Here is an 18,380-nt window from a genome sequence, read left to right as displayed (position 1 = left end):
AAACCTGAATGGAACTCACAATTTAAAGTAAAATCCATCAGAAGGTTGTCCAGGAAAAAAAAAATTGGGACACACACAAAAAACCTTCTGTGTGAAAAAGAGCAGTGAATACTTAGAAAAGAAGTGCATTTTAAATATACTCAAACATTTACCTCTCTCATTCAGTCATAATCAGGCTGCAAGTCTGAATTATGAACTGGTAAACGACAAACTGATCACATAACATGTTTGTAAAGCTTTAAATGTTAACTGTTAAAAAGCAATGTTATCAGCTTTTACGACTAAACATTTGCAAACAACCTTGTACTGGAGAATCTGCACAAATAAAATTCTTAGGGGCCGTTCACATATCGCACCTAAAAACGCGTGGAAAACGCTAGTCGCGCCGCTTTCTCCTTCTTTCCAAAGCGCTCGGGCAGAAGCGCCCCTGAGGCGTCTGCCTTTGCTAAGCAACCATGACGTGCTCTCTCCATGACGTGCCCTCTCCATGAAGACCCGGCAATTCCAGCAAAGGATATATGGATGCGGTGTGGACGCGCCTGGAAAAACGGGCGCATCGCACCGCGTGCGTGTCGCGACCGCGTCGCTTCCATTATGAGAGTCCATACTGCGCGCCTACATAGGAAATAACGAACTTGAGCACGCAAAAGACACGATATGTGAACGGCCCCTTAAACAGTTCAGTAGTGCAGAGTTTACAGGTTACTCTTCATTTTGAAGGCTCAAAGTATAGTACTCCCACTTCCCGCTGAATGCTGCAGAGACGCTGTTCGGGAAGCACGTGACATAAAACGAGGCCAGCTATTGGCTATTCGCTACTTCACCTGCTGTACTGGCTGAGTAAAACCTCCGGTGGCTCATTACTGCCACACTTTGGTCACCGCAGATTTGAAATATGCACGAAATGAGCCGCTTATGGCAAATAAAATTTATTTAGCGACGAATCGATTACTAAATTAGTTGACAACTATTTTAATAATCGATTTTAATCGATTAAATCGATTCGTTGTTTCAGCTCTAATATTATGATAGCTTCATTTCATTTACATTTACATTTTTTTAGTTTAAAGTTTTAATTAAAAATAACAACACTAGAATTTATATTAAGTCATTCATGCTTTTTATAATGTACTAATTAGTAAATGCAATATTGATGATTTATATATATATCATGAAAAGAAGCATGTAATAACACACGTGACATTGAGAAAAGTGCAAATATGAATTTACAGTCTTCTTTACCCTATTGTGATCCACAGGTTAACGTATAAAAACGATAGTACACAACTATGGCTTATTTGAATCACTTTTGGCGTTTTAATTGATTAGTTATGGAGTCAACCTTGGTTAACGCATGTTCCTCAGCGCTCCGGACACGTGGTGGCGCTGTGGACAGATTCCCTCTCGCTTTCCGTAGCTCTGTCGCGGCTGTCATGGCGGCGTGCAGGGCGCTCGTGAGTCGCGCTGTTTTACCTCTGCATTACCATCATGTGTGCAGAGGAGTGATGCTCACACACATCAGAGAGAAGAAGAGATGGATGAAGGCTTACTCGCTCATCATGGAGAGGAAGAGGAGGATGGAGGGACCTCCACCTCCAAAGCCACGGTCAGTAGAACATCTCAAGGCCACTCTCCTTGACTCAAATCCTAATGAGCTGCCTACATTACGTTTTAGTATTAGAGACGTGGTTTGAGAAATATATATAAATAGCTTATTTTAGTATATCTTATCTTAGCCCTGTTTGAGATGATTGGCATTGATAAACCGTCTTAAAGGGACAGTTCACTCAAAAAAAAAAAAAAAAAAATCTTTCATAATTGACTGAGTAACATGTTGTTCCAAACCTGTTTTTTATATTGTAATAGATAAATACTTTTTAATGTCTATTATAAACATTAATAGATGTTTTAATGTTTGACTAATCATAACACAAAAACTGATGCTTCAAAAAATATTTTGACAATCTCTAAAAATATATTATGATGCAACACCGAATTATGTCAATTTACTGTCTATTTAACATTTTAATTGGTGAGATTAATTGGGAATATTAAATAATGTGTATGGGTTATGATGATATAAACTATATATGATAGTTTAGCAAGATCACACGAGCAGTAGTGCTGTTTTCCCCAAATATCTGCATGATTGCAGATTTTATACAGTAGTTCAATAAACTTGAAGTTAATATTGTGTGTATATTATAATGTTTTATTGTGCGCTTTGCTCAATTTTGCAAATGAAAATAGCCAGAAAAGAACTGTGTTCATCAGAAACATGGTGGTGTCTCCTTCCTGAATGAATCTACCTTACGTTTTTTTCTAGTCAATGATTCAGTGAACCGTTCATAAAGACTTAATCATCCGTTTGAAGGAGTCTGTTGAATGAATGGCTCAATGACTCACTCAATCACTAAGACAGTGACTTGCCTCCACCTGGAGGTTTTAGTTTCATATTCCCCAAATTAATAATTTTACATTTATTCATGTATTTTTTGTGTCTTGGATTGACTATTTGAGCTAGAATCCTACTAGTGTCCTTGGAACATATTTGATTTTAAAATACAACCATGTAAATAGGATTTTTAAGGATGCAACATTTAATGAAATGACTCTAGACTTGTGATGAATGTCTCCAGACTTGACTCTGACTCCAGCTTAAAGACTTCAGACTTTGACTCGAACATCAGATGAAGGACTTGTGAACATATCTGATCTGAACTGTAAATGATGCTTTTTACAGTCCTTTACAGTTACATGTGTTACCATAGCCCTACATTTCCGTACACTGATCATATGGTATTAATTTTATTTGGTCTTAAAACAATCTTACATAGAGCTGCACGATTAATCGTTAAAAGATCGCGATCTCGATTCAGACACCCTCTCGATCTCATTTCTAAAAGACGACGATTCCCCGAGTCTGTTAAACCTTTGACAAAGTCTTACCGGATCATTCAAATCCGTGCGCGCACTGCTGCTGACACAGAGAGAGCTCTTACCATGTTTGGTTAAGAAACATCTTCACAAACAGTCTTTTCAACTACACGGTATTATTTCTATCTTACAGTCATTTATATTATCACAGAAATACTGGGATAAAGTTTATAGTTCAAATATAAACATTGATGTCTATATGGCAGCGATCAAAATATAACAAATCCCCTTTTGAAAGTACTGCGCTTTAAATAACGTTTGTGTCGATTGCATTGTTTCACCAATAGGTGGCGACAAGTGTCTTAATTTATTTGTCAATTAATTAATTTTTCATTCAAGAGAATCGTTCAAAAACGCTGATTCATCCAGAAATGAGACAAGTGTAGTAGGTTTATGAGTGAGTCGTTGAATCAGTGATCTAAACAACTTTTTCATCATTCTAATATTAAAAAACTGGGGTTTTAAATATATTATATATACACTACCAGTCAAAAGTTTTTGAACCATAAGATGTGTAATGTTTTTTTAAAGTCTCTTCTGCTCACCAAACTATATTTATCTGATCCAAAGTACAGCAAAAACAGTAAAGTTTTGAAATATTTTTACCATTTAAAATAACTGCTTTCACTTGAATGTATTTTAAAATGTAATTTATTTCTGTGGTGTGCAGCTGTATTTTCAGCATCATTACTCCAGTCTTCAGTGTCACATGATCTTCAGAAATCAGAATAATATGCTGTTTTGCCATTCAAAAAAAACATTATTATTATTATTATTATTATTATTATTATTATTATTATTATGTTGAAAACAGATGAGTAGATTTTTTTCAGGTTTCTTTGATAGAAAGTTCAGAAGAACAATAATTGTGTGTAATAGAAATATTTTGTTATAAATGTCTTTGTCACACTTGATCAATTTAAAGAATCCTTGCAAAATAAAATAATTAATTTATATACTTGTGATAATGATAATGTTAATAGTAATAATAATAATAAAGAATCGTAGGAGAATCGTGATCTCTATATGAGATCAAAAAATCGTGATTCTCAATTTATCCAGAATCGTGCAGCCCTAATCTTACATTTGATCTTAAAAGTCCTGCAGAAACCCTGCCTGAACCCTCTTTTCCCTTCCCATCCCATCAGCTCCCAGCAGCCAAACTTTGATTACCATGCTGAAGTGGAGGCTTTCAGTGCCCGACTGCGGGAGAGTTTCTCTCTGGAGCTTCTGAAGACGGCGTTTGTGAACGTGTGTTACCTGCGATCTGAGGAGGAGAGGAGGCGAGCGTTGGGCCTTGATTTAGAGACGACCGTTCTCAACCTGAAAGACAACGGCGAGCTGTGTGTGCACGGTCAACAGTTCACAGAGGTGAGAACACAAGTCAGTCTCATGCTGGAATAATAGGAATGATATTCATATTCATCTCCTTCTATTCTTATGTACAGGCTTTCCTCGGTGAATGGTGCAGGGGCAGCTTTCCCAGCCTGCCTCAGGAGGGTTTGGCAGCCATCGTAGGGCACCTGACAGGGTCAGAGGTCATGTGTCACGTCGCACGAAACCTCACAGTAGAGGAGTTGACGATGAGTACAGAGTTTCCTGTTCCCAATGAAACCCTGCAAGGAACGTTCTTTGCTGTGATTGGTGCTCTGGAGCAGAGCAGTGGGTCTGTGCGAGCCGGGCTTTTCATTAGGGTAAGACAAGAATCCCCTTACAGTCAACTCTTCATGTTTTTTGTATGTATGTGTATGTATGTGTATGTATGGGTATGTATGGGTAGGTAGGTAGGTAGGTAGGTAGGTAGGTAGGTTGGTAGGTAGGTACATTTTTATTTGGCCTGTCATGATAGTCAATAAATCAATTAATCGCCCGATTAAAAACAATTATCATTGTGAAGTATCATTATAGTTTAATATAACATATGTCTTTAATTTCATACTTATTTGTTTAATTTTACAGAGAGAGAGGGATTATATATACAGTAGGACTGGGTGATATATCTAACGATATGATCATGCACATTTAGTCAGTAAATCTGGTTCTGTGATTAGCGATTAATCACCATCACCTGCTTTTAAATGGAGCCGCATTTAATAGACAGAGCATTAGATCACTGACAAGCTACGCAATATCACGTTCATTATCGCAGATTAATCGCCTTCGATAATGAACGTGATATTGCGTAGCTTGTCCGTGATCTAAGGCTCTGTCTATTGTATGTATATGTGTGTGTATGTATATCAAAATATAGAAATTACTGTTCATGGATGTTATTCATTTTTTCCAGTTTAGTCTAGATGTATCATTTTAATATAACATTTTATTTTTTATAAATGTGTGTGTATAAATATATGTTTGTGTGTAAAATAATTTAAAATGAATAACAAGAATATCTATATTTCTAATTTAGAATATTTGTATTTTGTTATTACATTATATTATATGTGTTCCGGACTCTAATCTTTGTGCACTAAATGTTGATCCATCTGTCGGGTGTGATTTTGCAGGATTTCCTGGTGACTCAGCTAAACGGGAAAGATCTGTTTGACCTGTGGGAAGTGGTTGATCCCATGGGGCTGCTGGTTAAAGAGTTGACCTGTAAAGGTATAGCTCTCCCCGAGCCCCGCCTCATGCAGTCCGCCGGCGCCAGTACTGTCCTCCCTCTCTATTTCGTCGGGCTTTACAGGTATGACACAAGGATTAATAACCTGCATTTGGTCACTTTGTTGTATGTTTCACTAAAAGTTATTTAAAATGTATGAAGCACTGTATATATACACCCTGATCTATATTCTCCACAGTCTGTAAGTGAATCTCTAGTTGATTCATCTGAAGTGTCTCTAAGGGTTGAGTCAAATTTATTCTGGTCTCCTCCAAGAAACAATTCAGACCCACTGCTGTAGCAAATAATCAATACTCCTCTCAGTTTAGGTTTTTGATTGATTTTTAAAATGCTAAAGCTTTTTTTTTTTACCTCCTTTTATATTGTGTCAGTGACTGTAAGCTGCTGGCTCAGGGTCCAGGCGAGACTGTCCTGGCGGCTGAAGAAGAGGCAGCACGTGTGGCTCTGAGGAAACTCTACGGCTTCACTGAGAACCGCAGACCATGGGACTACACTGCCCCCCATGAGCAGCTCCAGAAGCCCAGCGCACGGGCTCTTACCACCGGATAAATGACATTAACTACAAGAGACAATGTTTTGTACTGTAGCTTAAAGAGCAGATTCCAGTGGGACACTTTTTGAAGACACAACATTCATCATCATCTGCTTTATCACAACTACATGTAGAGTGAAACTTTATTTATTTTGCAGAAATGTGACTGAGGAATTACTGGAGTCTAAATCAATATGCCACAAAAGACTGAAACTCTTGATGTACCACAGACTATGGCAATAAAAAAACTTTATATACATCTATCTTAAGAGCATTCTTCAGCTCTGCAGGTACAAGTTCTGTAGATGTGTTTCTACATATAAATGTATGTACCGTATTTTCCGGACTATAAGTCACACTTTTTTCATAGTTTGGCTGGTTCTGCGACTTATAGTCAGGTGCGACTTATTTATCAAAATTAATTTGACATCAACTAAGAGACATGAACCAAGAGAAAACATTACCGTCTACAGCCGCGAGAGGGCGCTCTATGCTGCTCAATGCTCCTGTAGTCTACACTGAAAACATAAAGCGCCCTCTAACGGCTGTAGACGGTAATGTTTTCTCTTGGTTCTTGGTTGTAAATAAATGCGACTTATAGTCCAGTGCGACTTATATATGTTTTTTCCTCATCATGACGTATTTTTGGACTGATGCAACTTATACTCGGGTGCAACTTATAGTCCGAAAAATACGGTATATAAATGTTAAGCTTTGGTTGCTAATAAAACATGTTCCACTTGAAGAGTTAAGTCTGGATCTAATGCAACAAGAACTTTTTGTGTTGTCATGGAGACTAGTTTTGCACAGTGACTCTGAGTTTGTCACCGTAAAGATATTTGACTCATCTAATCAGCCAGACTTTATTTGGCCAGCAGTCAAACAGTCATAGTTATGGATATAAATGCAAATAATTGCTAGATATTTCTGACTGTTAAATCATTTTCAAAATATTTTTTTGATTCCGTGTTATAAAATTTTCCTCCTATTATTTTATCCATCTTGCTACAGCTCTAATCTTGATGAACCCTGATGAGCAAACAATCATGATAATTTGTTTTAAAAGCCAGCCAAACTTTTATATAAAATAGACCAATCTATAACTTAGATTTTAACATAAAAATCATTTATAGAATCATCTGGAAGGTCTTCCTTTAGGTGTCTTTCTTCCCATCACTGATTTCTTTAACACATTACCGTAACTTTTGTATTTACATGCATTGTATAGAAAGAGGGATTCTTGGGGGTATTGTGTCTAAATAATACTGAAAAATGGTGTATACTGTAAAAAGGTTTTTGTATACGTTGTATATATTATTACAAGCAATTGTATGATATACAAGCAAACTATTTCAATCTTTAAAAATTTCCAATTTAATTCAGTATGTGAGTATTGTTTTTCAGTGTAGGAATTAATTTGAAATATTTAAAATTTCTAGACGCGAAAGGTATGTGATTACAGAAATATGAGAAATATACAGCATTTGGCCAATGCAGCACAATACTGCTTTATTTAATTTACGCAGCTTCATTTATCACTTTATTATACATATTCATATCCATCTTTTAATAAACTCGATTTATTTTTTCTTCCAAAAATCCTCAGAGCCAAATCCTCTGAACTAGGTCACTCTTGCAGAGAGTTGAAGCCGGTTTATAGGCGGCTGTGTTACTGCGAGCCGTCCATGTCTTCCTCTAGAGGGCGCCGTGGTCGAGAAGTCTTGTGGGCGGGGCTCGATTATGGTCACGTGGTCCTAGCTAGTCTTGCTCTGATCCGTTACTAGGGTTCTCGCTCTGGTGCTAGTGGGTTTGTTACACAAAAACATCGTGTTTTCTTCTCAGTAATAACGTACGAATATTGAGCGAATCTTTTATGAGTATATATATATATATATATATATATATATATATATATATATATTATATTATATTTCGAAATAGATTTACAGCGCACAACAAGTCTTATGGACAGTTTTAAAGTCCTTTGGTAGTCCTTCCGTTTAGTACTTCTCGCCCCCTGTTGGTCGTTATGTTAAACTGCACGCTTTGAGTCACGAGTGAATACAGAGTGGGAGGGCTGGCCGTTGAGTCGCTCACACCGTGGCAGTGAAAGTAGAGTGTGCGGGCTGCCTTGCTCTTCAGGACCCTTCTCTCTTCACTACGGCGCTTTTTGGCCGTCGTTCACGAAACGTGAAGCCCTTCTGAAGAACTCCAGTCCCTTTCCCGTTGATACGACTTAAAGGAAGATCCTGTCTAATACCAAACACATATTGGATTTGTATTGTATTATACATTTTTAATAGCCCGACGTCATATCAACGGCCATGGCAGCCAGCGCGAAGCGAAAACAGGAGGAAAAACACCTGAAGATGCTGCGGGAAATGACGAGTCTGGCGCCCAACCGAAAGTGCTTCGACTGCGACCAGCGCGGGCCGACCTACGCCAACATGACCGTGGGCTCGTTCGTCTGCACCTCCTGCTCGGGCATCCTGTGAGCCACCCTCCTGTCTGTCTCTGTCTGAGCCTCTTTATTTTCACACCCCGGCTTTGTCAAACCCTAGTGGGCTGCCTATCTAGACATCAAAACCGCGTTGTTTAACGCCAGTGACGACATAAACATGTCTAGTTAGGCAACTCTAGACAGAACGTTTTAAACCCAGCTGTTGGTTCATCTACATCAATGTTATTGTTAGGAGGTTAGGAGGTTTAACATGTAAATAAGGGTGGGTGAATGGGGATCTGGGTCTTCTTGGGGGTTGGTAATCTGTCAGTTAACCAGGCGTTATTGGTGTGTGGCTTGGCTATTAATGCAGTAACCTCATGTGTGTCTTCCTCTCAATCCTTTCCAGCAAACTTGAGCAGCTACCTGTGGGTTTATCACTGGTCTTTTCGTGCTCATGTGTCTAGTAGTAAGGACTGGCCCTTGTGGTTCAGATAAAGCTCTGTACAGCACGTGGAAGAGCTGGATAGTGAGAGATAAAGGGTGTGTTCACCCCCTGCAGTGTTGTCCTGATAGCGGAGGGCTTGGTAAATCCTCAAATGAAGCTGAATTTATTCTTCAAGTTGCTTTTTATGGTGTAGATCAGAGGAGTGCTAGGGGATCTATGAAATAGTTTAGAGAAAACCATTGTTTAAAATGTAATAAAAAGAATCAAAATAAATGTATTTGAAAAATTATTATTATAAGTACAGTACTATATTGAAGAGTTAGTTAGAGATTCAGGTTTTTTAATTATTATTTTTTAGATATTGGTCTTGCTGTCTACACAATATAGTACTGTACTGGTGTATTAAAATATGAAAAAAATATGTTGATAAATTATTCATATTATTTTTATGATTTGATTGTACGTCAAACTAAATATTTTTGAATTAAAAGATTAGTAATAGTAGAAATAATAGAAATGTACATTTTCCACAAAAAATGAATATTTATAATATTAATAAGTTTAGTCTTTGTTAATGAAAACTTAACTCTGCTTTTAACATTGTAGAATTAGAGGGGCTTCATGATCATATTTGGGGTGTGAGGCATTTGAAAGGTTTAAAATGTCTAGTGTGGATAACATAGGTACATATGGTCATCCTGGTCTGTTGTTGGCATTGTTCAGTTTTGATATCGGATACACAAGGATATCGGAGTCCTTGTGTAGTTTCGATTTTTACACGGAATTCCTTTTCCACGTAATTTACTCTTCCTTGTTAGTTGATAAACATCAAATTGGCATGGTAATGAATGCTGAAACATGCCATTAAATTGGCAGAACCTTAATTGAATGATGCATTTTAAAGTGCCGTTGTGTCTTCGATAGATAATTTATGAATTTAGCTGTTATGGTGAACAGTTGTGTGTCCTGTATCAGTATTTCAGCCCTGTTGTGTAACAGGCATCTAGTGCAGGGGATTTTGCATTAGAGTTGGAAATGCTCCTCAAATAATGCCTTTTTGATTCAGATTGCAAGAGTCATCCTGCAAGTATGTGATGCAGAGTTTTTTGAGTTTAAGTAAATGATAAATAAGCAAACCACATTCCTTCATTGCATCTATGAAGCGGACAGCCATGGTTCCCTGAATTAATAGGAATCACCTTTGTTGCACATGGGTCAGTCTGTCTTAAGTGGTCTAATGGAGGTTACTTGACTAATTAAAATTTAATTGGAAAGGTTTGATTTTATTATTATTATTTATTTCTTTTTGCAGTGATTAACACTCTTTATTGGTATTGCACAATGTGTTTTCTTCTGAATTGGCTGTGTTCTTTAAAGCTGTGTTTCTGATGCATTGTCTCATAGAGTCTAAACTTGTCTGAACTAGTCACGTCTGAAAAATGATAAGGGTTTGCTTAAAAAAAGGGTTTGATTTCCCAGCAGTCAAGGGGATGAGAAGACAGTTCTGTTAGACTTGAGGATATTTACATCTTTGAGTTTTTAGAAGAGTCTTGCAATTGTCTTGGGTCCAAAGAGTTACATTTGAGCCACTCGCTCAAAAATCAACGCGATGTTTGAGAATAATCTCTCACTGTATCACACGAAAGCGCTGGAACAATCTGCCTTCCCTGTTAGCACTTTAGAGAGAAATGCAAAAAGCAGTTTGATATATTGGCTTGGTTTCTGGGTAAAGCTATTGATAAATGGTCTTGCTTTAGTGGGGTGTGGTCTGATGTCCTCCTGTTGTCCAGATACTGAGATTTCTGGAATGTCATTCTGAGTGACCATTCTACAAAATTACAAAGAAATGTTCATCAACTCTACAAAAAAGCAGAGCAGAGGGGATAGTGAGATGGGTGCGATTGATTGAGCAAATAAAAGAAATATGAGTGTGTTGATCTAGCTGAACACTTCTGGAATCCTGGAATGAGGAGAGGGGTTCAGGATCATGTTAGTTCATTTGGAAATGGTGTCCGGTGTATTTGAACAAGCCTGAGCCTAGCTGTGAGGGCTGACAGCTAGTTGTCTAGGTGGATCACTCTAATAGCCATTAAACTAAACTAACTAAAAAGTAACAATGGATGACTGATTTTGGTAGGCCTATTTTGGTAGGAAATTAGCATCATGCTTGCGACGGGTAGGTGTCGACTGACTATCGACAACGATATTAAGCTTTTTTATGGTTATCTGTCTTTTTTTAAAACCGATTTGCCATTGAAATAATTTAAAAGCATTTAAAGTTTTTCTCAGAGCCCTTGTTATTGTTAATCTTGACATTAACATTTTTACACCAGACATACAGTATATATCAGTTCAAAATATTGGTTATTGGTCTACTTTATCTGTAATAATTGGTATCGGCATCAGCCCTGAAAAACACATATCGGTCGACCCCTAAACGCTGGTTCCATTGATGAAAAAGATTTTTCCATTCATGGGTTATTACATGAAAATATGCTAAACTAACCACAGACCCACTGACTTTGGGATGATGGACCCGGAAGGGCAAAAATGCTAACTTGTTTTTCGCTATATCATTACTATGTATATGTCTTTGTAAGTATCCAACTGTCTATAGATGTCCCACCATTGCTAGGGGTGTCTGTGAACAATGACTGTCCTGGTAAACTCCATCAGAGGAGATAATTGGGTTCTTTTCTAAGCACAAGCTTCTAAAATGACTTCAGTATCACCAGAGAGACGTCGGCTCACTGCACTGGAGCGTATGCACCAGATGTCAGTCAGCCAAAGCATGCGATTCTCCTCACAACTGGTCTGCAAATATGTGACTTTGTACTTATTAATACACTCTTTGCACTTGTGCATTTAGCCGTTTTAGCCTTATTACACATCATTTTTAGCTTAAAGCACATCATGGTCAAAGGCATAGTATATGCACTTTTCTCTTGTGTGGGTTATGGAAAAGTGAACGATTAAAATTTAAAGCTGTTAGTGTATGAGCTATTAAGAGTTGGATTTTAATTAGGGCGTTTGCATGGGGAGATGGTCCTCTGGCTTTGCCTTATTCACAAGTGTGCCAGTGATTCCCAATTTTAATCCTGAAGAACTGAATGATTTTCCCATGCTGCTTTTACACAGCGTTTTTCAAATCTTTTCAGTGCTGAATTGGGTTTCAATTCATTTGATTGAAGATTTTAAGTGAATTTTGTTAGAAACTAGGCATGCTTTCTTGTCACATTGGAGATTTTATTTTTTTATGCATCCATCGATTTTTGGATATTAATTTTGCAGGTAATTAACCATCATCTATTGCTCAATTTTGCTTTAGTTAATCTCTAATCTTTCAATTTAGTTTTAATATTTAAAAACACTAATAATTAAATAAGCACTGCTAAATATAATCTTTAGCAAATCTCAAATGAATAAAATGTCTTATTTTATTTTTCATACTTTTTATTATTTAAAATGATTGTTTGTATACAGTATACAAATTTCAGACATCGATCGTAATTGTAAGCTGATATTTTATTCTGAACAAGTCATTATTTTGTTCTATATCCTAACCCCAAAAAATTACACTTTACTTTAGCATGTTATTCGTTCTTCATTATATGCTCTATGTCCTCGGTCATCCCCAACACTTGATCTCTTCAGCTCTGTGTTTGTGACTGATATCTTGTAGTGATTTTGCTGCTTTTCCTTTCACCTGATCTGAACTCTAATCACACATTCTCATCTGTGCATTTATTATCACTCTGATCCTTCTCTGCCTCGTACTTATGACCATATCCAGTGAATATAAATTTCTTGAAAAGGAAGTGTATGTCAAGTATTTGCTGCGTCAGTAGCATGTGGTCTGCGTGTGCACAGGAAGTGGAAACAGGACAGGAAGTACACATTGTCCTCTCACTTCAGAGCTGTGTCAGTGCTTGTGTGTATGTGTGAAAGGCCATTGCTCCACTCACACTTCTCACATATTCACTGCATTTGGTGGTTAAAATCACAGTAGGTCTGAAATTTATGCTGTTTTTTAATTCAAATTATTGTTATTTTTTATTGTGAAATATTTGTTCCATCATGAGTGCTATCATTGTTTTATGTAGGGCAAACTCCAGTAAAAAAAAAAAAAAAAATTCAGTGTCCGATATAGACCTAATTTACCTGGATTCACCCTATACTGTATATTATCAGTATAATATTGGCCATTGATCATCCTGCTCATAAGATATCATGACAAGCATTACTGGGAGAAGCCATATCAGCTGACCAACATGATTTCCTTTCATGAACTTCTGAGCAGGAACACCGATCTTTGGCCTGAGAAAGAGGAGTGTTACCGGAGTAGAGATTGGGTGAAGTCGAGCTTCCCACAAACACTTCCCTGTTAGTTTTACGGTGGGGTCAGTTACTGGGCAAACACATTCCAGTGCAGGGTGGGTCCATTTCTCTCACCGTCTTGCTTTATCTCTCTTTCTGTCTCTCCCCCTACTCTCTTACTCTCTCTCTTACCCACATACTTTTTCTTTTTTTCTCTCGTTCCTGTTCTCTTCATCTTGTTCACCTCTGTTCACTGCAGGTCTTGTCTTTATTTTGACCATCATCTTGTGCAACACACTATTGTTTAGGCATGTGACATTTCCTGCTGCCTGGTTTAATGCAGAAAAAAAAGTACAGTATTACTCTTTATACATTTAGATGTAATTCATTTTTTGCATTTATCCTTAACTTTTAACCTCTTTAACATTTTATCTTTGCATCATAAAATGTTGTAATTTTTATGGGATAGTTCACCCCAAAATTTAAATTTGATGTTTATCTGCCTACCCCAGGGGCATCCAAGATGTAGGTGACCGTTTCTTCAGTAGAGCACCAACTGAGATTTTTAGCTCAAACTGTTGCAGTCTATCATTCTTATAATATAAGTGGATGGGAATTAGGGCTGGGACGATGACCTCGACGCAAAAAAATGTGTCGACGCAAAATATGCGCATCGAACCTTATGTTCGCTGAATATACGCGATGGCCGGATCAACATTCTGTCCAACGTTATATAACCAATCCAGGGGTTTTTCTGCATTGATCTTTTTTTTTGGCGGCTGTCAAAGCCTTATTTGATCGGTGAGTGATGTAGAATAGAATGACTGCTGCGCCTGACGGCGCGTACGAGAGAGAGCCCCGGCTGCGCGCCCACACTCAGTCTTCAAACAACACGAGCGCTTCTTGCTCTCTCTCTCCCTTGTGCATATTAATCAAAATCATTAACCTTTTAACTGTCACCCCCATTTTTTAACATACACGTGAAAGTACACTATTCACACTTAAATTGTTATAATTCATAAACGCTTTTGAATACAGACCAAAGGTTGGTCTCTTTTTAAAGAAGACAATCTGCAGATTATTGCAGAAGTGAAATCATTTAAAAAAATGAAACCATAAAAAAGTTATAGAAGTTTAAATTTACTGTAAATACATTTATTATTTTATTTTTGTTATATTTTATATAAAATAAATATTTTATAAAATATGTTTTAATCCAAAATTGCTATAAAATTAAAGCCATATGTCTAAATAAGTTGTGTTCCAAATTTGAAGTTGATATAAAAAAAATGTAGGTTCATATGCAATTTTTTTTAGGTGTTATACCACAAAAAGCCACCGGGGGCCATTGAAACTCCATTGAATTTTTTGGATGCATTTGTTTGTCACAAATGTATCAATTTCTCTCTCAATATTATGTCTATGACAAAATAGCCACCAAATATGGAATCTTGAGACTCAGACCTTTCCAACGATATGTATTTTGTCAAGATTATGAAAAGTTTTGATTCTAAAAGACCGTAATATATTTGGAATATGACCCCTACCACTAAGGGGGAGGACCACGCTAAAAGATTTTAAAGTATGATTTCCATGGTAACGCAGTGTCCGATTTCAAAATGGTTTTCATAAGATGAATTTGGAGTATATAAGCTTTCAAATGATATATAATTTATGATGATTACTAAAACATGTGATAGGTAAAAAGGAAGCGGAGTAGATTTTATGTGACAAAGGTCAGAACTCCTGTTATGATGTATATGTTTTGAGGTGCACTCTTTTTATAAATTAATCTTTTACTGTTCCTTCATAATTTTTAACAACAAAACATGGTCAAATATCTATTTAGGAGTCTTAGACCTTTCCAACGATATATAGTTTGTCATGATTAGATTAGGATATAATTGTAATATATTGAAGTAAATTTAGGCGTCCAAATTTAGGTGACATTTAACAGGTTAAACACCATAGAAAAAGGGCGAAACACCAAAGTTTCACGCGCGCTCACTCACTCACAGTCTTCAAACTACACGAGCGCTGTCTTGCTCGCTCTCTCTCTCTCTCTCTCTCTCTCTCTCTCTCTCTCTTTCTCTCTCTCTCTCTCTCTCTCTCTCTGTCTCGTGCATATTAACCAAAATCATTAGACATGATAGAAAAAGGGCGGAACGCCAAAGTTTCACGTGGAGCATTCAGAGATTTTTTTTTCTCCATGACAGGCTGCTGGCTCCCACTGTTAATTTTTTTTTTTTTTTTGTATTAGCTTAAAGCCCTCAAGTTTACATTGGTTACTGTATTCTTTCAATTGCCCTAAACAAGTATTTTGGGTGACCTTTTTTATTGAATGCTAGACATCAAATTGTTGTTATTTTCATCTGAAAGAAGAGCCTTTTTTCAGTAAGCTAGGCCCTATGTGTTCAGTAAGCTTGTTTCAGTAAGCTATGTGTTTTCAAGGCTTCAAGGCTTTATTGAATGCTCTCTCTATACAAGTGCAAATTAATGCATTCTTAGTCAGTCTTTTATTTTGTAATTTTAAGAGCAATAAACATCTATTGCAGTGTTAAAGAATTCATGTTTTTTTCATTCAGATATGTAAATCAACATGTATAAATTGTTAGTAGTCAATTAATGGGGAGATAATCGAAATCGAATCGGTCTGAAAAAATTAATCGTTAGATTAATCGATGCATCGAAAAAATATTTGCTAGATTAATCGTTTAAAAAATAATCGTTTATCCCAGTTCTATTGAAGAAACAAAGTGACCTACATCTTGGATGTAAGCAGATAAACATCAAATTTTCATTTTTGGGTGAACTATCCCTTTAAGCAGTTATAATTTTATAAATGCAATAAGGCACTCATAGCCATGCTGTATTGTGATGTAATGGCTAAAGGGCATTATCTGGTATGTCGCATGTAAATATTGTTTATAAAAGGTGTTCTAAAGGTTAATATGTAGTTGTGCAACTGGTTTGGTGAGTAGTTTGTACACTACTTTTCAAAACTTTGGGCTTGGTAAGTTTTTTTTTTCTCATGCATTTATTTTTTTATGAAATCTTATGAAATAAGATGATTACACTTTAAAATATTTTTTTTTTATTTTAAAATGTAATTTATTTCTGTGGTGGCAAAGCTGAATTGTCAGCAGTTATTACTCCAGTCTTCAATGTCACATGAGTCATGACCCTTTAGAAATACTTTTGTTGCAATAGTACTACATCTTTTTCAGGTTTAATTTGTAAAAATGGCCTTTATTTAAAATGGAACTCTTTTTGTAAAATTATAAATGCATTTTAATACATCCTTGTTAATTAAAATAATTACTTTCTTTAAAAAAAGAAATTAAAAAAATCTTTCTGAGAAAAAACTTTTCAATTGTAGTCTATCGTAATACCTTCCTCAAGACATGCTATGTCAGAGGTTTTATTGTTTTGTGAACGTGTGTGTGGGTGTGTGTTGTGGGCTTGTTGATGACTTGCATTGATGTGTTCAGAGGAAGTTTCATGATTTCTGCTTGCACTGATTTCTTAAGAAAGGAACTAGTATTGAGTAAACTCTATGAAACACACACACACAACCACCAGTCGCACAAGCACACCTCATACTCTTGGCTTTTCTCATTAATGAAACCAGATGCGGCATCTGCAGGCTCACCCAGTGTGTGAAGTCGATTCCAGAGCTTCTCGCCACAAGCTAAAATGGCTTTCTCACATGCTACTCTTAAAGGTTAAGCATTGGCCTTAGGCACTGTTAGCTAACTTTCCATCTCAAACATTAAAACAAAACATCAGCTCTCTTTTGAACACTGCACTGAGTGGCAGCACTTTAGTCAAATAAAAACCCATGGAACAAATGCAAGTAACCCAGTACACGTGGGATCAGGCCTGTGTTTCTCTGACATGTTTGTGTAGTATGTGTGTCAGGGTCATTCATTTGGCAGTGCCACCCAAGATAGGTGTGAATCCTTCTAGCTGTCCTGAATCCTGATCTAAATAATGTTCAGTTGTCCTGGTGGTGACTCTAATTAAATCTCTCTTCTTTTTTTTCTTTTTTTTTGTAAGCGTGTGTAATTAATCAAAGACTTATGCGGTGATTCGTAAATGTTATTGGATGCTTTCTCTACAAGCCCCACCCCTAAGAAGACATCATGATTATGCTCATGTGTTTAGCCAGTCTCTGTTGTGCAGTCTCTAATGCTTCTTGTCTATGTTCATGACGGAAGTGTGTCATCTTTTCGCCTGATAAAGTGAGGATCTCCTTTTTTTTAGAATGCAGGCTGGATGACCAGAGACCGTTTTCTCACTTAGAGGTCAATCCCATTTCAGTACAGAAAGTTCAGGGGATGATTTCAACACTGGCAAATATTAAATATGTGAAATTTAAGGAATGCATTTATTTCTCTGTTTGCATTTTGTGTTTACTGGCCAATTTTAGCTTGTGTCCAGCATGAAATTCTGCTCAACAACTTCTCTTATTTTCCACAGATGAAAGTTATACAGGTTTGACACATGAGGCTAAGCAAATGATGGCTAATTTTAGTTTTAGATTAACTATTTATATGCACGATTTTACCACTGTGGTTTTGAGCAAGGCACTTCAGGTTACTTTTAAGAGATTTCTTCTTCCTAAGATGCACTGTAAGTAACCTTGAATTGAAGCAGCTGTCAAATTAATTAATGTAAATACATTTTCGTAGAGCATTTGCACAATCCTCACACATTATTCTATGATGAAACCTCTGAAGAATTATTCCTGGTGCTGTTGGTTTCAGGCAGTTTTTGGGACTTGAGTTAGTTTGACGTTCAGCTTGAAGAAGTTTAGCCGACTGGTTCTTAGCGGCAATGGTTACAGAATCCCAACCCCATGCCAATGGCCCACAGCAGGTCGTGTGAATAATTTAGCACTTGGTCTAATATTACCAAGGCCTTGCTGTTCATGCCCTTCAGGATTTATCACTGGATGCCTCACATCTCCATAGGGACATACACACACACACACACACACACACACACACACACACACACACACACACACATAAAATAATGTAGAGGAAGTAACAGGTGGCTTCCCTAAGGGTGGGAAATA

At 36.9% G+C, this 18,380-nt stretch overlaps 2 protein-coding genes across 4 annotated transcripts in view; both read left to right on the top strand.

Annotated features, from left to right (window-relative positions):
- The first annotated feature begins 1,366 nt into the window (after positions 1-1,366).
- Positions 1,367-6,349, top strand: LOC128028554 (39S ribosomal protein L44, mitochondrial). The gene is made up of 5 exons (XM_052615797.1): positions 1,367-1,606; positions 4,086-4,308; positions 4,386-4,631; positions 5,445-5,623; positions 5,932-6,349. The coding sequence occupies exons 1-5, from the start codon at positions 1,434-1,436 to the stop codon at positions 6,107-6,109; spliced, it is 999 nt and encodes a 332-aa protein (XP_052471757.1). The 5' UTR covers positions 1,367-1,433; the 3' UTR covers positions 6,110-6,349.
- A 1,817-nt stretch (positions 6,350-8,166) lies between these two features.
- LOC128028960 (arf-GAP domain and FG repeat-containing protein 1) overlaps positions 8,167-18,380 on the top strand; it is a 24,085-nt gene continuing 13,871 nt past the window's right edge. For 2 of the 3 annotated variants that reach the window (XM_052616352.1, XM_052616351.1), the window contains exon 1: positions 8,168-8,583. In XM_052616352.1, the coding sequence (XP_052472312.1) occupies positions 8,417-8,583 (167 nt within the window). In that variant the 5' untranslated portion in view covers positions 8,168-8,416. Of the gene's footprint in view, positions 8,584-18,380 lie in introns of all 3 variants that reach the window. The other variant, XM_052616353.1, reaches the window with a different exon arrangement.

This window comes from Carassius gibelio, chromosome A15 (genome assembly GCF_023724105.1).
Source record: "Carassius gibelio isolate Cgi1373 ecotype wild population from Czech Republic chromosome A15, carGib1.2-hapl.c, whole genome shotgun sequence".
In the NCBI taxonomy this organism is placed as follows: Eukaryota; Metazoa; Chordata; class Actinopteri; order Cypriniformes; family Cyprinidae; genus Carassius; species Carassius gibelio.
The sequence above is the reverse complement of the archived record's forward strand: the minus strand, read 5'-3'. Positions and strand labels throughout refer to the sequence as shown.

Bases quoted from the DNA above. Each gene is read 5' to 3' on its own strand.
- LOC128028554 (XM_052615797.1), top strand. From the start codon at position 1,434: ATGGCGGCGTGCAGGGCGCTCGTGAGTCGCGCTGTTTTACCTCTGCAT. The intron at 4,309-4,385 runs GTGAGAACACAA...TCTTATGTACAG, and splicing joins ACGGTCAACAGTTCACAGAG to GCTTTCCTCGGTGAATGGTG. The intron at 5,624-5,931 runs GTATGACACAAG...ATATTGTGTCAG, and splicing joins TATTTCGTCGGGCTTTACAG to TGACTGTAAGCTGCTGGCTC.